Source organism: Muscardinus avellanarius, assembly GCF_963383645.1.
Source record: "Muscardinus avellanarius genome assembly, chromosome: 12".
Lineage (NCBI taxonomy): Eukaryota > Metazoa > Chordata > Mammalia > Rodentia > Gliridae > Muscardinus > Muscardinus avellanarius.
In genome coordinates, this window is record NC_137798.1 from 15,101,140 (window position 1) to 15,123,802 (window position 22,663).

The 22,663-nt window shown below is 48.2% G+C and overlaps 1 protein-coding gene across 1 annotated transcript; it reads right to left on the reverse strand.

Annotated features, from left to right (window-relative positions):
• Positions 1-7,498: 7,498 nt before the first annotated feature.
• PIERCE2 (piercer of microtubule wall 2) lies at positions 7,499-13,427 on the reverse strand (the record flags this gene model as incomplete). The annotated part of the gene is made up of 2 exons (XM_080707042.1): positions 7,499-7,846; positions 13,410-13,427. 2 exons carry the CDS (start codon positions 13,425-13,427, stop codon positions 7,499-7,501), a joined length of 366 nt encoding a protein of 121 aa, XP_080563168.1.
• Between the last annotated feature and the right edge of the window lie 9,236 nt (positions 13,428-22,663).

Here is a 22,663-nt window from a genome sequence, read left to right on the forward strand (position 1 = left end):
TCTCACTATCATGGGAAACACAATTCTGTAGGCTTCCTGGCTCACATGGCAAAAGAGTTTTAGCACAAGCTAGTCAGAAGAAAGGCAGAGGTATTATTATTATTATTATTATTATTATTATTATTATGCTTTGCTGGTCCCAGGGGCATCCTACCTCCGAGCTACACCGCCAGCCCTATTTTTTATTCTTTAATTTGAAACAGGGTCTGACTGAGTTGCAGAGGCCTCACTCAGGAGCTGAGGCTGTCTGCGAACCACGATCATTCGTGTGCCACGACGCCTGGCTTTATTTATTATTACTAACCTTTTTTGGCTGTACTGGAGATTGAACCCAGGAGCAGTCTACCTTCAAGCTATACCCCCATGCCAAGACATCCTGCTGCCTCGGCATCTATGTGTTGAAGACCCCACTCCACATAGTTATCGGCAAAAAGCCCCGAGAAAGAGGTATCGTCTCTGGCAAAAAAATATCCCCCACTTTAGATATCCTTCATAACTATTATTCTCTTGGTATTCTTTTAACTCTCTACACGAATTGCTCTGATGATGTGAGATCAGAAATTGAGTCCGTGGAAATAAACGTCCTTGGCTTTGTTCAATAATAATAAAAACTGGCCAGAATTCAGATGCTGTGATAAGCATTCCAGCTGCAGCAATTACAAAGGGTCTCTGACCCTCACTATCACTAACTTAGGTTAAGCTATTAACTCAGGTAAGGTAGTTCAGTTTAAGGAAACTTTGTTTACCCTTGAGATCCTGCCTAGAGACAGAGAAGATAAAAACCTTGTGTGTGACCTTAAAGCAATTTAGTTGATAAACAACTTAGTTGCCCAAATACAATAGACTCAAGGAGAAAGATTGGTGACTTTTACGCCCAGTGTAAATATTCCTGAAGACAGAGAGGCTGATCGCATGGTTAATGAATATGACAAAATAAAGGACAGACGTTCTAAATATATATGTATGAAGGAAAGGAAATACCGTGTAAGAGTAGGAAAAGCATTTTTGCATGAAGAAGAGCTTATCATAAGAAAGTCCCAACTGGGAAAGAAAGGAATTAGAAAGTTAGAAGCAGGTTGCAGAGGGTTTGTGACAGAGAAATGGATTATTAAAGATGGTTAGACTTTTAATAGGCTTATTGTCTGAAGAAGAGTGTTCAGCAGTTAAGGTAATATATCTGACAATTATAACCAAGAACTTTGTGGTGTTGTTTGTGGTATTTTGTCTGCAAAACTGTGTTGTGAGTTTGCTTAAGCTTTCAGATTTAGGAGATAAAATGCCAACACCTGGAGAAACTTTATCACATCCACCTGAATCACTACGTCTCCCCACACTTGCTATATGAACTGAGCCCAAAAGATGGAAAGTTCCAAGAAAGCCAAAGAAGATTCCCCGAGAAACCCCCAAGCCTTGGCCATGCTTGTTTATTTTGGGAAGTGGCCCCCTGGGACTGCTTATCTGCAAAGACCTTGGAAAAGAATCAGGAGTCAGAAGTCAATCTCTCAAGATCAACAGCCAGCTGAAGGACTAGTTTTATTACCTTTGTTTACATGTCATTCATTATTACTTCACAATGATTACACCCACCTCCCTCTCCTCTTACGATTAACTTTACTGGTGAAAGGTATAAATTTCTTGGAGTTTTTGTAATAAAGTGTCATTGGCTCAAGAAGCCTTTGTCCACCTCAGATTTCTTTCCCAAGCGTCGTACCCAAAAACTTAGGGAATTCATAGAGGGAAAGGAATCGCTGCAGATAAGTTTCTGCAGGACACCACCTGCCTTTTGCCCCATCTTTCTGAGGATTTGACCGGGAGCTGACAATAAGGACCCAACTGAGATTAGTCGGCGACACCCCCAGGCGTACTTTTTTATTATTATTTCAAAAAAGGGTCTCACTGAGTTGCAGAGGGCCTCACTCAGTAGCTGAGGTTGGCCGCAAAGCTGTGATCCTCCTGTCTGTCTCCAAGTCCTGGGATGAGGAGCTTGTGCCACCTGCCCAGCTAGGACAGGGGTTTTATTTAGGAAGCCAGTGAGCCTAGGGGGAGGCAGGCCATTTTAAGAGGTGCAGCTCATGGGAGCAAGAGTCTTTGGGCTTTCAGTTCTTTTCTAGTACTCCATGGGGACTTCCTCGTAGTCCACAGGTCCCCGGCGGAGAAGAGGGTGGTGGGACGGTGTCTAACCTTGGTCCTCCCCCCACAGGCCTAGTTTATCAATCATCTACAGTATCTCAGGTGGGAGAGGGGCCCTCCAGCTTGGAGTGTGGCTTCTGGACACACCCATAGGAATTTAAAGTTCTATTATTCTTTCCTTCCCAGTGTTCCTCCTTTCTATCTAATATTTTCCCTTTTTTGTCTTATATCAGCACTACTTGATGGGGCTGTTGAATCTGTGATTTTTTTAGTCCCAGTCTCCCAAGTACTGGGGTTACAGGAGCAGGCTTGTAATCTCAGCATTTGGGAGGCTGAGTTAGGAGGATGACAGGTTCAGAGGCAGCCTCAGCTACTTAGTGAGGCCCTAGGCAACAGTGAATCCAGGGCTGGGAAGCAGCTGGGGGTGGAGTGGCCCTGGGCTCCACCTCAGTACTGCAAAAAAGAAGATAAAATTCTAACTCAAATGTAAGATCCCCTGCCTCAGCCTCTGGTGCTGACTCAAATAGACATTTTCTTTTCTTTTGTGGTACCGGAAACCTAGAGGCCTTCTTCCTCTGGGATACATCCTTATCCCCCCTTCTTTTATGGTACTGGGGATGGAACCCAGGGGCCTTCTACCCCCAGGCTACACTCCTAGACCTATTTTATATTTTATTTGGAAACAGTCTCACTAACTTGCTGAAAGCCTCACTAAGTAGCTGAGGCTGGCTTCGAACCTGTGCGATCCTCCCATCACAGCCTCCCAAGTGCGGGGATTACAGGCTGTGCTACCATGCCCGGCCCTTTTTTTGTTTTGAAATAGGTCTCACAAAGTTGCTGAGAGCACACTTGTCATCCCAGCATTTGGGAGGCTGGGAGGATCGAGGTTCGCAGCCAGCCTCAGCTACTTAATGAGGCCCTTTGCAACTGGGTTTTGGGAAAAACCCGGTTTCAAAAAAAGAATAAAAAATAGGGCTGAGGGTGTAGCTTGGAGGTAGAATGACCCTGGGTTCCATCCCCAGTACCACACACACACACACACACACACACACAAAAAAAAAAGGAGAATCCTCAGAAGAATGGAAACTAATTTACCATATGATCCAGCAATACCACTCCTGGGTATCTACCCAAAAGAAAGCAAACCAAACTACCAAACAAATGCATGCTTATCTATGTTCATAGCTGCACAATTCACCATAGCCAAACTATGAAACCAGCCAAGATGTCCATCAACAGATGAATGGATTACAGAACTGTGGGATATGTACACTGATAAGTTGGGTCCTCACTCGTGTGACTTTGTGTCACATGACCTCTGCAGGGCAAGGGAGGGGCCGAAACCCCCGGGAGAATTGGGCGTTCCCGTGAGTAAAACCCCCATCTCACTAGATGCATACTTTGAAAAGGAGAGCCTGCCTCCTCTAGCTTCGGACAGGCGCGCGGGCCCCATGGTGCCTCGCCCTGATCCCCGGGAGAGCTGTGCAATTAAAGCTTTACATGCCACGTGTACCGGACCTCTCTCGTGTTTTTCACACTCCGCCATACTCACATATTTTTTATTTTACTCGCATAATTTTTCATTTTACTTAACATTTGGTGCCGAACCGGGAGAACTCTTGGGTCCCTCCCCTTTTTTTCTTTTGTTTTCTTTTCTTTTTTTTTCTTTTTTCTCTTTTTATTTTTACTCTCTTTTTGAGCCCCGGACTCTCCGACCTGCCAGCAGCTCGACTGCGAGGTCCCACACTAGCGCTCCGCTTGCAGGTGTTGCTCCCGCCACTGCCGCCGCTGCCGCCCCGTGCCTGCCCGGACCGTAAGCTTCTTCCCCAGTCCCGCACTCTCCGGGAGAGCTGGCAGCCTTCTTCCCACCCCGGACTCTGCTGAGAGCCTGCGGCCATCTTTCTGGCCCCGCACTCTGTTGAGAGCCAGTGGCCATCTTTCTGATCCCGTGCTCTGCTGAGAGCCCGCGGCCATCTTTCTGGCCCTGTGCTCTGCTGAGAGCTGGTGGCCATCTTTCTGATCCCGCGCTCTGCTGAGAGCCCGCGGCCATCTTTCTGGCCCTGCGCTCTGCTGAGAGCCCGCGGCCATCTTTCTGGCCCTGCGCTCTGCTGAGAGCCGGTGGCCATCTTTTCCCGCCCACGTGCTCTCTTCCGGAGCGCCGGCGGCCATCTTCCACTGCCACCGCGGCCGCGGCCACCACCGCCTGGGTGTGCAGGCTCCACCGGCCGCCAGGCTGCCAGTTCCTCCCGCCCCAAGCCAGAGTCCTTGGGTGATGCTGGCACCTGCTCTGCCCGCTGACCGGCTGCGCGGGCCAGGACCTCTGCCTGCTGCTTGGACCTCCTAAAACCGCCGTTCCAGCTCGGTGCTCTGGTCACCGCCGGGACCTCTGGCCAGTTTGCCCCGCTTGCCCCGAGCCAGGCTCACTGGGCGGCGCACAGCCGGCCTCGGCGTCCGCCGCAGTCACCCATGCCAGGCGTAGCTCTACTCGTTGCTGCTGCTCCGTTTCGCCCGCCCAAGCCAGGCTCACTGACGGTGCTCCTCGGGGCCCAGCCTCAGTGTCTGCCGCGCGCCTGGAAGCCATTTTGTCTCCATGCCGCAAACCTGGCAAGCCATGCTGCCTGCGTGCCACCGTTTGATCCCGCCTGTGCCAGCCGCCAGTGCCATCCACACCAGGCACCGGCATCCGTGCGCCCCGGCTCCACCGCGCACCCAGCAGCTTCTCAGCGCTTCTGTCACAGCCAGCGCTGGCCGGCAACCTTCACTCCGGTAAACTGCCTCCTTCCCTTGGTTAGCGGGTTCTGGACTTGGGTCTTCCGAACCACTGGGACCCCAAAATCTAAGCGCTTGGTGACCCATTGTCCCCCGGTCCACTGGGACCACCCTCTGGATGACCAGGTCATCCTCTGGTTTGGAGAAGGGATGAAGGCATTCTTTATCTCTTAACCTCCGTTTCCGAATGATTGAGCAGGGAAATCGGGGACGCCCATTTTCTGTTCTTCGTTTCTGCCCCTGACCAATTATGGGAAGTCGAACCTTTATACTAGCAGATGCCCTGAGAGCCTGTCTGCCTTGATACGAGTTGGGAAATGGGTTCTGGTGGCCCAGGAATAGTTAGGAACTTTTCTAAGCAGTCTGGTATCCCTCCAAATGCTCTCCCCTACCAGCTGCCATTTATTTTCCCACCAGCTGCCATTTTGTGATGGCACGCAGTCGCTGCCTGGTGACGTCACAGTCACCATCTTGGCCCCCACCAGACTGCAATTTTGTTGGGCGGCTGCCCGGCCACTCCGCACGGTCCTAAACGCGCTTGGCTTCTGGCTCCCTTTCTGGCCCGCTTGGGCACGCCCTAGGTGCTGTGGGAAACGCTGGGGCCAGGCTGGGGCTGGGGTGACACCCTCTGTCTGCCTATGGGGAGTCCACGTTGCCATTCTTGCCGGACACCCGCCCCAGGACGCGCTCTTTGTGTGTGAGTGTAGGTCCGTCGCAGCTGACAGAACCTTAACATGGCATCTAAAGTTTTAATTCCAGAGAGAAACAGGTGGAGATGGAGCGTACACTCCGACTTTGCCAAAAGGCAGATCCTTGGTAGCTGCCCTTTGGCTGGCGGTGGCGGCTCAGCCCTCTGGAGCGCCACCTAGGTGTGGAGGACTGCAACGACAACTACCTCCAGGAGCCGGCCTGAAGTGGGGCGAAGCCACGCCCACCAATCAGACTGTGCCTGGCGTGTGGCCAGGAGGGCCACTGGAACAGTGCCCTTAGAAAAGGCCCTCGCCTGTTCAAGCCTCCTCAAGTGCACATCACTAAGCTGTCCAGGGTAACCTCCAATTCGCACTGCAGCTATGCACCCACCTGCCCCCCGCTTCTGGGGGACTGGACTCCCGACTCCTCCTGGCCTGGGGCCCCTGATGACGCCCCTTAACAGCAGGAAGAAGCTAGAGGGTCCAATCGTCATCTCTTATCCCTACCATCAAAAGGCTGGGATGGTAAGTTGGGTCCTGCACTCCTGTGACTTTGTGTCACATGACCTCTGCAGGGCAAGGGAGGGGCCGAAACCCCCTTGAGAATTGGGCGTTCCCACAAGTAAAACCCCCATCTCGCGAGATGCATACCTTGAAAAGGAGAGCCTGCCTCCTCTAGCTTTGGACAGGCGCGCGGGCCCCACGGTGCCTCACGCTGATCCCCGGGAGAGCCGTGCAATTAAAACTTTACATGGCCGGGCGTGGTGGCGCACGCTTGTAATCCCCGCGCTTGGGAGGCGGAGACAGGAGGATCGCGCAGGTTCGAAGCCAGCCGCGTGCGCTGGCTTAGGAGACCCTGTTTCTAAATAAAAATATAAAAATAGGTCTGGAAGTGTAGCCCAGAGGTAGAAGGGCTTCCAGGAACCCCAGTACCACCAAAAAAAAAAAAAAAAAAAAAAAAATTTACATGCCACGTGTACCACACCTCTCTCATGTTTTTCACACTCCACCGTACTCACATTATTTTTTATTTTACTCGCATAATTTTTTATTTTACTTATCATACACAATGGAATTTTACTCAGCCATAAAGAACAAAATTACATCATTTTCAGGGAAATGGATGGAACTGGAGGACATTATGCTAAGTGAGATTAGTCAGTAACAAAAAGTAAGAAATCAGATGCTCTCCCCAATATGTGAGAGTTAGGGAGAAATGGGTCATAGGAGGAACTCCAGGTGAAAAAGGAAATCCTACAGAGGAGCAAATAAGGTGACCTAATTGTGGAGAAGGGAGGGGGAGAAGGAATCTCTTTAAAGCGTATGATGTACATAAACATATCGATGTCAACCACTAAGCCAAGTGTGGGAAGGAGGGGTGGGGAGGGAATGGGCTGGGGATGGGGTAGAGGCTAACTGGGTGATGTATACATGTGTGTCTAACAAGTTTTTTTTATCCCATTATGATGTATGAGTACATTGCACCAATAAATAATTTTAAAAAGATTGCTGAAACTGGCTTCAAACCTGTGATCCTCCTGTTGCAGCCTCCCATGTACTGGGATTACAGGTGTGTGCCACCACTCTGGGCTTCCAATACATTATATAAAAAGTTACACACCCCTGTAATCCTAGAACTTCGGATGCTGAGACAGGAGGATCTCAGGTTCAAGGATAACCCAGCAATGAAGCAAGACCCTGTTCAAAAAAAAAAAAAAAAAAAAAAGCTAAATAACTAATAAAATTAAAAACCACGCCATATTGTCCTTCAGTTATCACGTTGTATGTTTTATTTTTTTTACAGGTTTTTATTTGGATCCTTTTGCTTTTAAATTTAGGTGTTGTGGTCCTAGAAATAAGACTCACTCTGCTGAATATATTTTTTCTTATGTTGTGAAAGGGATGTACTCTCAGAGCGTGTGCTGAAGATTAGGACAGTCCAGGGTCCTGCTTCTGTCCGGCGCGGTGTTGAGGGTGTTGTTCTGGTAGAGCCCCGTGGCTTTCAGATGGTTTGAGAACTCTTGCTCCCGGGGAGCGTAGTTGCAGGGCAGAAACTGTGGCACAGGCACAAATTCCCCGTAATGGCTTGAGTTGGTTCTGTACATGATCATCTGAGGCTGGGATAGGGAGGTGGTGGTGTGGAGTGTCTTTGGGTCCAACATACAGGAAAACACGGGATTGCCAGGGTTCGTGCAGGGAGGCACTGGGTTGGGTTTCTTTTCTGTATCAGAATTTGAGGTGGCAGTACTTTTCTTATCCTAAAAGATAAATATATACAATCATTCTCAAATATTAAAAAATGGAATGGAATAGCCGGGCGTGGTGGCGCACACTTGTCATCCCAGTATTTGGGAGGTTGAGACAGGAGGATCGTGGTTCGCGGACAGACTTAGCTACTTAGTGAGGCCCCCTGCAACTCAGTGGGACCCTGTTTCAAAATAAAGAATGAAAAATAGGGCTGGGGTCGTAGCTCGGAGGTAAAATGGCCCTGGGTTCCATCCCCAGCAACACACACACACACACACACACACACACACACACACAACTTAACCCTCTCACTCCCCCCCCCCTTTTTTTTTTTTGCTGGTCTGGGGATGGACATCAGGGGCATTCCCTCTCCCTCCCAGCCACACCCTCTGCCCGTCCTTCCTTCCTTCCTTTTTTTTTTTTTTGAAGGTCAGTGGATAGAACCCAGAGGTATTTGACCTCCAAACTACATCCCCGCCCTATTTTTTATTCTTTATTTTGAAACTGAGTGCAGAGGGCCTCACTACATAGCTGAGGCTGTTCCTCTAGTCTCAGCCTCCTGAATGCTGGGATTAGAAGCCTGGGCCACCACGCCTGGCTTCCACTTCCCTCTTTTGAGAGTTATGTTTTTTTGACCCTGAAGACTACCAGTTAAATGACTTTTATCTGAGCTGGGCATGGTGGGGCCTGCTTCTAATCTCTGCATTGGGGAGGCTGAGAGTGGAGGTCTGGTTCAAGGCCAGCCTTAGTTACTTAGTGAGGTTCTTATCAACTAAGTGAGACTGTTTCAAAATAAAGAATAAAAAAAAAATAGGGCTGGGGTACAGCTCAAAGGTAGAATGCCCCCAAGTTCCATTTCCAGTACCATACACAAAAAACCAACTTTTATCTATACAGAAAACTTTGTCAAAATATGCATAAAGTAGTTTTTTTCTTGATATTGGAGACTGAACCCAGGAGAGTTCTACCTCCATGCTATACTTCCAGCCATTTTATTTTTTTATTTTGAAACAGCGTCTTGATAGGTTGGTGAAGCTTCCCTTGAACCCACAATCCTCCTGTCTCAGCCTCCCAAGTACTGGGATTCCAAGTGTGGGCCACCATGCCCCCCTTTGAGCTCTATTATTTGCTTTTTTTTTTTTTTTTGTATATATGGTACTGGGGATGGAACCCAGGGGCATTCTACCTCTGAGCTACACCCTCAGCTGATTTTTTTTGAAACAGAGTCTCACTGAGTTGCAAAGGGCCTCACTAAGTAGCTGAGGCTGGCTGTGAACCGTGATCCTCCTGTCTCAGCCTCCCAAATGCTGGGATTACAAGTATGTGCCACCACGCCCAGCTGCAGCTCTATTTGACTCAGCAACTTAGTGAGAACCTGTTTCAAAATAAAAGAATAAAATAGGTGTGAGCGTAGCGTGGAGGTAGAATATCCCTGGGTTCAATCCCTAGTACTACCACCAAAAAAAAAAAAAAATTAACAAATATTCCAAATATAATAACTTAAACCAGGCATGGTCATGTATGCCTATTAATCGCAGTACCTGGGAGGCTGAAACAAGAGGATCACAGGTTTGCAGCCAATCTCAGCTACTTAGTGATCCCTCCCCAATTTAGTGAGACCTTGCTTCAAGATAAAAAGAATTTAAAAAATGGGCTGAGGGTGAGCTTGGAGATAGAATGCTCCTGGGTTTGATCTCTAACAACGCCAAAAATAAACCAACAAAAAAACCCTGGTTCAATACCCAGGAACAACACACACACACACACACACACACACACACACACACACACGGTTGTTTGGTAAAGGAGGCAGCAAGGTGTTAAAAACAATGGATGCAAAGCTGCATACAGCTTTCTTTTCTTTCTGTGACAGGGGCAGACCCCAGGGATGTTCTACCTTCATCCACAGCCCTAGGTCCCCTTTTTTGTGATACTGGGGAATGAACCCAGGGGCATTCCAACTCTGGACTAGACTCTCAGTCCTATTTCAGTTTTTAGTTTGAAATAGGGTCTCATTAAGTTGCCAAGCACTTTGGTACATTGTTGAGGTCGGGACTGAACCTATGGCCCTCCAGTGTCAAAGTCCCTATTACTGGGATTATAGGCCTGTGCCAGGATGCCGGGTCCCCCAGTCCTATTTTATTTTTTACTTAGGAAGAGGGTCTCACTAAGTTTCTGAAACTGTTTGAACCTCCTGTCTCAGCCTCCCAAGTACTGGGATTACAGGCATGTGCCACCATGCAGGGCTGCAGATAGCTAACATGCATATAACATTTCTATGGGGAATACTTGAATCTAGGGAGGCCGGCCTCAAACCTGTGATTGTTCCTACTGTCTCAGCCTCCCCAGTACTGGAATTGTAAGCCTCAGACATCATGCCTGATTTCCAAGCCCTTTTTAAAATTCAATTTAATTTTTAATTTTTTTTCCAGAACTGGGGATTGAACCCAGGGGCATACTACCTTCAAGCTACACACCAGCCCTATTAAAAAATTTTTTTTTTGTTACTGGAGATAGGGCTTTCTACCTCTGGGGTACAATCCTAGACCTATTTTATATTTTATTTGAAAACAGGGTCTCACTAAGTTGCTGAGAGCCTCATTAAGTAGCTGAGGTTGGCTTTGAACCTGTGCGATCCTCATGTCTCAGCCTCCCAAGCAAGGGGATTATAAATTTACATCACCACACCTGCTCAAACCCTTTTTTTTTTTTTTTTTTTTGGTGGTACTGGGGGTGGAACCCAGGGGCTTTCTACCTCCGGGCTATACTCCCAGACCTTTTTTACATTTTATTTGGAAACAGGGTCTCACTAAGTTGCTGAGAGCCTCACTAAGTAGCTGAGGCTGGCTTCGAACCGTGTGATCCTCCTGTCTCCGCCTCCCAAGCGCGGGGATTACAAGCGTGCGCCACCACGCCCGGCTTGAACCCTTTTTTTTTTAGAAAAAATTATTTCTGAAGCCAGATGTGGTAGAGTATGCTTGTAATTCCAGTCTTTGGGAAACTGAGACAGGAGAATGGCACATTTATGACCAGCCTCAGCTACTTAGTGAGGCCCTCTGACATTTAGTGAGACCCTGTATTAAAGAAAAAACAGGGCTAGGGGTGTACGTCAGAGTAGAATGCCCCTGGGTTCCATTCCCAGTACCGCAAAAAAAAAAAAAACACAAAATTTTTTTTTGAGACAGGGTCTAGCTAAATTGCCTGGCTGACCTTGAATTTCTGTTCTTGCTATCTTAAACTCTTAGGTGGGAGTTCCAGGGTGGGCACCTCAGCAGGGCTCAGACAGGTACAATACAGCAGGTTAAAGCAGATTTACGGGAATAAGGAAGTGCATTACTTATCCTGAGGACAGAAGGTCACGGGAGCTTCAGAGTTTCTTAGACTTAAAGAAGAGTTCTGGTTAGTCCCTATCTTAAGCCTTGAGGTGTGCCTTCTCTTTCTAATTAGAAAGCTGGCCGCAGGGAGGGGAAGTGACCTTCAGAAGGCAGAGGGAGGAGCCTTAGTGCTGGGAAAGTTGCTTTGTTTTATGGTAATCATTAAAATAAGGCAAAACAAGCAGCTGGGCTTGGAAGTTACCACCTACAATCCTACTTACCCAAAAGGTTGAGGCAGGACAACCGTAATTTGAGGCCAGTCTGGGCAATTTAGCAGACTCTTTCTCAGAAACATTTTTTCCCCAGTACCTGGGATTAAACTCGGGTATTCTACCGCTGAGCTACACCTCCAACCCCACTTTTTTTTTTCTTTGGTACTGGGGATTGAACACAGGGGCCTTCTACCTCTCAGACACATTCCCAGGCCTTTCTTAATGTTTTTGGTTCGAAACAGGGTCTTGCTAGGTTACTGAGGGCCCAAATACATTGCTCTGGCAGTTCTTGAACCTGCAATCCTCTTGTCTCAGGCTCCAAGGAACTGGGATTACAGGTGTTTGGTGCTCAGACTGACCTGGCCCCAGGCCTTTTAATTTTTACTTTCAGACTGGGTCTAGCTAAGTGCACAGGCTGACCTTGAATTTGCCAACTTCTTCTTCTTCTTTTTTTTTTTTTTAAGCCAGCAGAGTAGCTGGAACGTTTGGCTAAACCTGATACTCTTAAAAGTATTTGGAAGGTTGATACCAGAGGAGCAGTCAGAGGTTTAAAGCCAGCCTCAACAACTTTAGTGAGACCCTGTTTCAAAATAAATAACCCGGGCATGGTGGCACATGCTTGTAATCCCAACATTTGGGGGGTTGAGACAGGAGGATCACGGTTTCGCAGCCAGTCTCAGCTACTTAGTGAGGCCCTTTGCAACTCAGTGAGGCTCTGTTTCAAAATTAAAAATAAAATATAGGGCTGGGGGTGTAGCTGGGGGGTAGAATGCCCCTGGGATCCAACCCCAGAAAAAAAAAAAAGCTAGGCACGGTGGCACCTGCTTGTAATCCCAGTACTTGGGAGACTGGAACAGGAGGATAGTGGTACTCCAACAGTCTCAGGTACTTAGTGAGGCCCTCTGCAATTTAGTGAGACCTTGTTTCAAAATAAAGAATAAAAATAGGGCTGGGGATGTAGCTCAGAGGTAAAATACCCCTGGGTTCTATGCCCAGTATCCAAATAAATAAACACATAAATAAATAAAAGCCAGGAGTGATGGCCCTGCTTGTAATCCCAGTATTTGGGAGATTGAGACAGGAGGATCTAAGGTTCGAAGTCATTCTGAGCTCCTAGTGAGGTTTTTCACAAAGTAGTGAAACCCTGTTTCAAAATAAAGAATTAAAATAGGGCCAAGCGTGTAGCTTGAGGGTAGAATGCCCCTGAGTTCGATCCCCAGTACTGAAATAAAGAGATTAAAAAAAAAAAAAAACAAAAACAACCCAGCAGAGCCTGGTGTGGTGGCCCACCTTTGTAATCCCAGCGCTTGGGAGGCTGAGACAGAAGGATCGCAAAAGTTCGAAGCCAGCCTCAGCTACTTAGTGAGGCTCTCAGCAATTTAGTGAGATCCTGTTTCCAAATAAAGTATAAAATAGGTCTGGGAGTATAGCCCGGAGGTAGAAAAGCCCCTGGGTTCTACCCCTAAGACCACACACAAAAAAAGCTGAGCATGGTGGCATACATTTGTAATCCCAGCATTTGGGAAGCTGAGACAGGAGAATCCGGATTAGTGACCAGCCCCAGCTACTTAGTGAGGCCCTTTGCAGCTCAGTGAGACCCTGTTTCAAAATAAACAGTAAATTGGGTGTGATGACTCATACTTGTAATCCCAGCATTCTGGAGGCTGAGACCTGAGGGTCTCAGGTTTGGGGCCAGCCTCAGCTATTTAGGGAGGCCCTTTTCAACTTAGTGAGACCGTGTTTCAAAATAAAGAATAAAAAATAGGGCTGGGGGTGGGTAGCTCGGAAGTAAAATGTTCCCGGGTTTCATCCCCAGCAACACACACACACACAGTGGGTTTCAGGGCGGACCGCCCTCCAGCCGCCCAGCGACCCCTGTGCATGTGAAAGCTCAGTGTCTGCCTAGAAGCATGAGGGGTGCAGGGGGTGGTCCCCCAGATTGCACTGCAGAATGCCAACATTCACCACGAGTGGTGCCGCCAACCCACCCAGCAGCGCTCGGTCATGGTCGCAGTCCTCGTCGTCAGACTTGGGCGGGAGCGGCTTCCGGGCAGCAGGTCCCGCGAGGCAGGACGCGGGGCCGTTTAGGGCCCCCAACTAAATAGCAGAGTCCGAGCGAGGCCCAGGCTGGCGAAAGCCGAGTCCTTCCCCGGGGACGCAGCCGTCTCCAGGGCGACCGCGGACGCGAAGCCCGGAAGTGGCGCGAGTCCCGGAAGTGACGTCGCGACGCGCGGGCCGACTTCCGGCGGCCCCGGCAGCGGCCGCGCGGCCTCCCGGGCGCCGTAGTTCTGTGCGGCGCCGCCGGCCGGCGCGGGCTGCGGGCTGGACTACGAGTCCCGGCAGGCCCCGCGCGCCCGGGCCCGCCTCCCGCCGCGGACGCCGGCCGCAGGTGTTGTTTTTAAGAGAGGCGTCACGGCGGCCGGCCTGACGGCTCAGAGCCAGGGCGGCGCGGAGGCGCAGGTACGGCGGGCACGCGCCCGCGGGGCCGGGGCTCGGGGGCGCTGCGGCCGGGGCGGGCTGGTGACCGGGCCGCCTGCGCCGCGGCTCGGCCGGCGGAGGCCGTCTGGGGACAGGTTCCTGCGTCGTCCTGCCTGCTCGCTTGCTTTTATTTTTACTTTGTGTTTTTGCAGTGCTGGGGAGGGAACCCAGGCGCTTTCTATCCCCGAGCTACACCTTCAGCCCTGATTCTTATTCTTTATTTGAAGCAGGTTCTCACTGAGTTGCCGAGGGCCTCACTAAGTAGCCGAGGCTGTCTGCAAACCGCGATCCTCCTGTCTCACCTCCCGAGTGCTGGGATGACAAGTGTGCGCCACTACGGCCGGCTGTTTTTAATTGTTTCCTTTGAAGCAGGGTCTCGCTAAGTTGCAGAGAGCCTCACTGAGTAGCTGCGACCTGTCTCAGCCTCACAAGTACTGGGATTAGAAGCGCACGCCACTATGCCCGGCTCCTGCCTGTTTGTTTGTTTTTGGTAGTTGCCGTTTGAACCCCGTAATGGCAGCAATAGAAAGATTAGATGTTAAATAAAAGTTTTCTGCTCTTTCGACACCCTGATACCTACTATCACATCCCCTTTTCCTATCTCGCTTCCTCTCCAGAGGTCCCTTTAGCGCCAAACCTCCAATGGGGTTTGGCTTCAGTAGCAGCTGTTCCGCGCAATGTCTTGTAGGTGTTACCTGTTTATCTCTATTTAAAGCTTTCCCAAGTCTTTGCCATTGGGAGCCCCGGTTTTAACGAACTCGGCCAGTTATATATTTTGTTGAGTGGTGAAATTTGCACTGCCCCGCTCCAGCTTTTTTTTTTTTTTTTTAAATGGAAGCCGGGCACGGTGCCGCACGCTTTTAATCTCAGTACTTGGGAGGTTGACACAGGATCGCGGTTCGCGGCCAGCCTCCTCTACTTAGGCCCTCCGCAACTTAGTGAGAACCTGTTTTAAAATAAAAGAATAAAAATAGAGCTTGTGGTGTGGCTCGAAGGTAGAATGCCCATGCGTAGAATCCTCAGTACAGCGGGGGTGGGGGGTGGGGGGGAGGAAAGGGCTTTCTTGTATTTATTTTGTGTGTCTGGGGATGGAACCCAGGCCACTCGACCTCCGAGCTACACCCCCTGCCCTACTTTTTATTCTTTATTTTGAAACGGGGTCTCACTGAGTTGCGGAGGGCCTCACTAAATAGCTGAGGCTGTCCGCGAACCGCTATCCTCCGGTCTCAGCCTCCCGAATGCTGGGGGTTACAAGCGTGCGCCCCCACGCCCGGCTGCTTTCTTTTATTTAGAATAGGTGATTTAGGCCGAGGCCGAGCGTGGGGGCGCACGCTTGTAATCCCCGCGCTTGGGAGGCGGAGACAGGAGGATCCCACAGGTTCGAAGCCAGCCGCGCCTGGCTTAGGAGACCCTGTTTCCAAATAAAAATATAAAAATAGGTCTGGGAGTGTAACCCGGAGATAGAAGGGCTTCCAGGAACCCCAGTACAACACACACACACACACACACAAAACAAACAAACAAACAAAAAAAACCCCCACATAAATTGTAGCCCAGAGAATGGAATTCCAGTCAAAAAAGCTATTAAAAATTATTCCTGGGCCAAGTGTGGTGGTGCGTGCTTGAAATGAGGCCCTTGCAACTTAATGAGACCCTCTTTCAAAATAAAAAATAAAAAAATTGGGCTGTGGTGTAGCTCAGAGGTAGAATCCATATCCCCCCCCCTTTCATCCCCAGTACGGGGGGGGGGGTGGTGGTGGTGGTGGTGGTGGTGGTGGTGGTGGTGGTGGTGGTGTTGTTGTTCCTAGGCTGGGGATGTGATTCAGTGATGGAGCTATTGCCTAGCATGCAGGAGGCCCTGGGTATGTCAAACAAAACACGTTTTAAACAGTATTTAAGGGGCGTGTGAAATACTCATTTCCCCCCCTCTTTTGTGGTACTGGGAATTGAACCCAGGGGCATTCTGTTTCTGAACTACATCCCCCAGACAATTTTTTTTTTCTCTTTTGCAGTACGTGGGATAGATCCCAGGGACATTCTACCTCCAACCAACACCTTCAGCCCTGTTTTTTGTTCTTTAGTTTGAAATAAGGTCTCACTGAGTTGCAAAGGGCCTAAGTAACTGAGGCTGGCCACAAACCGCAATCCTTTCTCAGCCTCCCGAATGCTGGAATTACAAGTGTGTGCCACTACGCCAGGTTCCCCAAGACTTCTCTTTTGTATTGGTGGTGCTAGGGATTGAACCCAGGGATAGTCTGCCTCAGAGCTTTGCCTCCAGCCCTATTTTGTTTTTTCTTTGAACATAGGGTCTTAGTGGGGGGAGGTGGCTCATGCTTATAATCCCAGTACTTAGTAGGCTGAGTCAGGAGGATCACAGGTTTGTGGCCAGCCTTAGCAATTTAGTGAAGCCCTGTATCAAAATAATTAAAAAATAGGGCTTGGGTTGTAGCTCAGAAGTAGAATGCCCCTGGGTTCAATCCCCAGTAGCACAAAACAAAACAACAAAAAAAATAGGGTCTTGCTAAATTGCTGAGAGCCTCTCTAATTTGCTGAAACTGACTTCAAACCTGCAATCCTCCTGCTTCCCAAGTACTGGGATTACATGCTTGCACCGCTGCACCCAGCTTTTGTGTTTTATTTTGAAAACTAGGGTCTCATTAAGTTGCTGAGGGCCTCAGTAAGTTTCTTTGGCTTCCCTTGGCCCTGTGATCCTCATATCCGGCTTCCAAAGTACTTAGGTTACACACAAGCCTCACCACACCAAGTGTAAACACTCATTTGAAAAGGAAAACTGCCGGGCTTGGTGGTGCAGGCCTGTAATCCCAGCTAGCACTTGCGCGGCCCCAGGTTTGAGGTCAGCCTCAGCAACTAGAGAGACCTTGTTTCAAAAAACGGCTGAGGGCATAGTTTAGGGATTGAATGCCTCTGGGTTGATTCCCTGTAAAACGGATTAGCCTGGCCTGGGGGCCCTGGGTTGCAGGTTCAAGGCCAGGCTCAGCAATTTAGTGAGATCTTATTTCAAAATAAAAAAAACAGCCCTGGAGGTTGGGGTTGTAGTTTAGAGGTAGAGTGCCCCTGGGTTTCATCCCAGGGCTACTCCCACCAAAGAAAATAAATGAGCAGCAGCAAAAACTGCCAATTGCGCCGGGCGTGGTGGCGCACGCTTGTAATCCCTGTGCCTGGGAGGCAGAGACAGGAGGATCGCGCTGGTTCAGAGACCATTTCCAAATTGAAACATATAAAATAGGTCTGGGAGTGTAGCCCAGAGGTAGAAGGGCTTCCAGGAACCCCAGTACCACCCCCCAAAAAACCAAAAAAACCAACTGCCAATTGCTGAATCCATGGATCATATGAATTCAAAGCTAAATTGATTTGAAGAGAGTAGACATTCACCTCAAAAAAAAAAAAAAAAGCATTAGTTGTACTGGAAAAAATAAAAACATACATTTTTTTTTTTTTGGCGTGTCTGGGGATGGAACCTAGAGGCATTTTACCTCCAATCTACACCCCCTGCCCTATTTTTTATTTATTTTGAAACCGAGTCTCACTGAGTTGCAGAGGGCCTCACTAGGTAGCTGAGGCTGTCTGTGAACCGTGATCCTCAGGCCTCAGCCTCCGGAATGCTGGGGTGATAAGCGTGCCCACTACACCCGGCTCTCAAAAACATACAATAATTCTGAGCGTTTGTGCATTCTATCTTTTGATCTCCTATTTCCACCTTGGACAGTGAGGTCGGACAAAATGCTTACCCGTTTTTTAGTTAAGTTTGCGATTTTTCTGAATCCATCAGATGACAAAAGATTGGTTCTACTGAAAACGTTTGGAAGTCACTTATTTGTAATCATTTGCCAACAGAAATTGAGAAGTTCTGCAATTACTATAACCAGGCATTTTAAGCTTGTTAATACTGAATCATGGGCGTCCAGTGTGTCATTTTGCATTTTGTCTTTTATTTAATTTTTGGGGGTTGGTAGTCAGGATTGAACCGAAGGGACATTCTATTTATGAGCTAAACTCCAGCCCAATTTTATTTTTTATTTATTTATTTATTTATTTATTTATTTATTTATTTATTTGTGGTGGTACTGGGGTTCCTGGAAGCCCTTCTACCTCCGGGCTACACTCCCAGACCTATTTTTATATTTTTATTTGGAAACAAGGTCTCCTAAGCCAGCGCGCATGGCTGACTTCGAACCTGTGCGATCCTCCTGTCTGCCTCCCAAGCGCGGAGATTACAAGTGTGCGCCACCTTGCCGGCTTATTTTATTTTTATTTTTTATTTTTTTGCGGTGCTGGGGATGGAAATTCTACCTCTGAGCTCAACCCCCAGCCCTACTTTTTTAATTCTCAATTTTGAAACAGTCTGAGTTGCAAAGGGCCTCACTTAAGTAGTTGAGGCTAGCAGTGAACCTGGATCCTCCTCTATCTCAGCCTCCCAAATGCTGGGATCACAGACAAGCGTGCAGCCCCACACCGTGTTTTATTTATTTATTTTTTTTGCACGGTGGTACAGGGAATAGAACCCAATTTTACTCCTTATTTTTAAACAGGGTTTTGCTGGGTTGCAAAGGGCTTCATTAAGTAATAACTGAGGCTGTCCAGGAACCCTGATAGTCCTGTCTCAGCCTCCCAAAAGCTGCGATTACAAGTATGCAACAGCACAGTTGGCTTTATTTTATTTTATTTTATTTATTTTTGGTGGTACTGGGGTGGAACTCAGAGGCTTTCTACCTCTGGGCTATACTCCCAGATCTATTTTTTTATATTTTATTTGGAAACAGGGTCTCAGTAAGTTGCTGAGAGCCTCACTAAGTAGCTGAGGCTGGCTTCGAAACTGTGATCCTGTCTCAGCCTCCCAAGCTTGGGGATTACAAGCATGTGCCACCACGCCCGGCTCTTTTTTAAATGGGATTTCACAGCTGATCCTGGTGGCACATGCTTGTAATCCCAATACTTGGGAGGCTGAAACAGGAGGATCACAAATTTGAGGCCAGCCTTGGCAATTTAGTGGGCCCTCCACAACGTAGTAAGACCCTGTTTTCAAATAAAATCAGGTCGGGTGTATAGCTCAGAGGTAGAATGCCCCTGAATTCAAACCCCAGTGCCACAAAAAATGAAAAACAGGATTTCACTAAGTTGTCGAGGCTGGCCTCAAGCCTGTGATGATCCTGTCCCAGCCTCCTAAGTACTGGGATTACAGGTGTGCACCACCTTGTCCAGCTTCCCTTAAATCTTTATTTGTGTGTGTGTGTGTGTGTGTGTGTTGCAGATTGAACAGGTTGCTAAGGGTCTTGCTAAGTTGCAAAGGCTTTTTGTACCTGTATCCTTGAAAGACTTAAGTCTTTTTCTTTGTCATCCTGGGGATTGAACCTCTGAGTGAGTATTCTACTGCTGAGCCGCAGCCCCAGCTCTTATTTTTATTTAAAAGCTGTCTTGCTAGGTTGATGAGTCTCTGCTTGCTGAGGATGTCCTTGAACCTGCGATCTTCCTCACCTCCAGCCTCCCAAGTACTAGGATTACAGGCTTGGCCACCATGCCTGGCATGCATGCATTCATTCATTCAGTGATTTTTGTGGTACCGGGGATTGAACGCAGGCATTCTACCTCCAGCCTTCATCCCCCAGCCCTGTTCTTTCTTCATTTTGAAGCAGGATCTTGTTAATTTGGGAGGCCTCACTAAGTTGCCGAGACTGTCCTTGAACCTGCCATTTTCCGGCCTCGGCCTCCCAAGTCCTGGGATTCCAGTCCTGAGCACCACTCCCATCTGGCTTCGTGTTTACTCTGCAACCACAGCTTCACTAAGTTGAGACTTGCTGGGTGGCCGAGGCTGGTCTTAGGCCCGCCGTTCTCCTGCCTCAGGTCCCAAGTCCTGGGATTACAGGCGTGTGCCCCGCACCCAGCTCGTCCTGGTGTTTTTCACACAGTATCAGTTGATATTTGAGTTTTTAAGGTTGTTTTCTTTGTAGTCTGCCTTCTCCATGGCAACTTGTTTTCAATATTTTCTATTTTTAAATTTTGAATATTTTGCATACGTGTTTTTAGGCTTTGGGTTTCTTTACAAGACCTAAGAAGCTTTTATGATTTATTAGCAGGTCTGACATACTAATAGTTATAATTGTATTTTTATCCAAGTTAGATTTTTTAAAAATTTGAGTATGAACTGCCAAAAAAATGTAGTGTTTCTGCAAATGTTAAGAATATAGACAGCAGCATGGTGGCCTGTTACAGCCCTGTGTTTTAAAACAGAAATTGCAAACTCACTGACAGGGTGGAGCCAGCGGAGGCCAAGTTTTTGTGGCAGTGTGGTTTAGGCCAGGAAGTTGCTACAGCCTATGTGATACTGTTTTGAACAATTTTCCTGGCTGTTACGCATATTTGAGTAGCTTAAAACATTTTATTTTTTTATTTTTTTTTTGGTACTGGGGGTGGAACCCAGGGGCTTTCTACCTCCGGGCTATTTTATATTTTATTTGGAAACAGGGTCTCACTAAGTTGCTGAGAGCCTCACTAAGTAGCTGAGGCTGGCTTTGAACCTGCGCGATCCTCCTGTCTCAGCCTCCCAAGCGCGGGGATTACAGGTGTCCACCACCATGCTTGGCATAGCTTAAAACATTTAAAAATACAAATCTCTTCCAAAAGTCTTCCACTGTCTTAGTTTTTGTGTGTGTTGTGTGATATTGAGGGTGGAACCCAGGGGTTTTTCTACCTCTGGGCTACACTCCCAGACCTATTTTATATTTTATTTGGAAATAGGGTCTCAGTAAGTAGCTGAGGCTGGCTTCGAACCATAAGTATGCACCACCACGCCTGGCTACCTTTATTTTGCAACAGGGTTTCACTGAGTTGCTGAGGGATTACCTAACTAAGTAGCTGATGCTGTCCTCAAACTTGTGATCTTCCTGTTTCCTTCCTAATATATGTGTACAGTAAAAACAAAATCGAGATTTCAGAATAGAAGAAAACAGAACCAGACTCAGTAGTTTTATTTACTTTTCTATAAAAGGGAGAAAAAGGCCAGGTGTCCGGGCACATGCCTGTAATCCCAGTGATTGGGAGGTTGCCACAGTGGGGCTGCAGGCCAAGGACAGCCACAGCAAGCTGAAACTTCATCAGCCTAGGGAGACCTTGTTTCAGAATATGAAGTAGGCAGGCAGGTGTGGTGGCGCGCACTTGGAATCCCAGCATTTGGAAGGCTGAGACAGAAGGATCATGGTTCACGGCCAGCCTCAGCTACTTAGTGAGACCCTTTAGAACTCAGTGAGAACTTATTTCAAAATAAGGAATAAAAAATAGGGCTGGGGGTATAGCTCTGGTAGAATGCCCCTGGGTTCCATTCCCAGTACTGCAAAACAAATAAATAGGGCTGGGGTGTAGCTTGGAGGTAGAATGCCCCTGGGTTCAGTCCTTAATATCACAAAAACTAAGTGAATGGGAGAAAATAAGCCACCAGGGCCTAATAATCCCCAACTGAGGGCACTTGATAGACCAGTCCCTCTTCATATTTATTAGCCCTTTCAGGAATTTCCAAAATTAATTTGTAACAACCTCAGCCTGGCATGGTGACAGCTTGCAATTCCAGTATTTGGGAGGCCAGCACTGGAGGGGTCTCAGGTTTGAAGCCAGACGCAGCAACTTGGTGAGGCACCCAGAACTTAGTGAGACCCTATTTTAAGATTAAAATTGTTTTTTGTGGTACTGGGGATAGAAACCAGAGGCATTCTACCTCTAAGTGACACCCCCAGCCCTATTTTTTGTTTTTTTTATTTTGAAACAGGGTTTCACGGAGTTGCAAAAGGGGGCTCATTAAGTAGCTGAGGCTGTCCTTGAACCCCGATCCTGATCCTCTGGTCTCCGCCTCCCAAATGCCTGGCTCTGTTTTTATTTTATTTTTTTTTTGGTGGTACTGGATTTCCTGGAAAACCGTCTACCTCCGCGCTGTGCTCCCAGACTTATTTTTTTATTTTTTTGGTGGTACTGGGGTTCCTGGAAGCCCTTCTACCTCCAGGCTACACTCCCAGACCTATTTTTACATTTTTATTTGGAAACAGGGTCTCCTAAGCCAATGCGCGTGGCTGGCTTCGAACCTGCGCGATCCTCCTGTCTCTGCCTCCCAAGCACGGGGATTACAAGCGTGCGCCTCCACCCCGGCTCCCAGACTTATTTTATACTTTTTATTTGGAAACAGGGTCTCTTAAGTCAGTGCGGTGCCATCATCCTGTCTCTGCCTTCTGAGCCGCAGGGATTGCGATTGCAAGCGAGTGCGGGACTTACGCGCACGTGCGCCACCATGCCCGGCTATTCTTTATTTTTGAAACAGGGGCTCCCTGAGTTGGCAAGGACTTCCCTAAATAGCTGAGGCTGTCTGGAACTATGGTCCTGTCTTGCCACCCAAGTACTGGATTACAAGTGTGCGCCACCACGCCCGCTCAATCAGGATTTTTTCCATAAAGAGAATACTCTTTGAGAAGTATTTCCATATGACCAGGTACTTTATTTTCCCTAATGTGTTTTGAATTCGTGTCACTCAGTTTCGTTTTTTTCTGTTACTAGGGGATGGGATCTAGGAGCATTCTGCCTCTGAGCTCCACCCCCATTTTCTTTTCTTTTGAAGGGGGTCTCCAGGTTGAGGCTCTCCTTGCTGAGGCTGTCCTGGGATTGCGAGCCTGTGCCCGCTCTCTGCTCTACTGCCTGGCGCCTGCCACTCCATTATTGAGAGCTCTCTTTTGTACTGGGTATTGACTGCAGGGACATTCCACCTCAGACC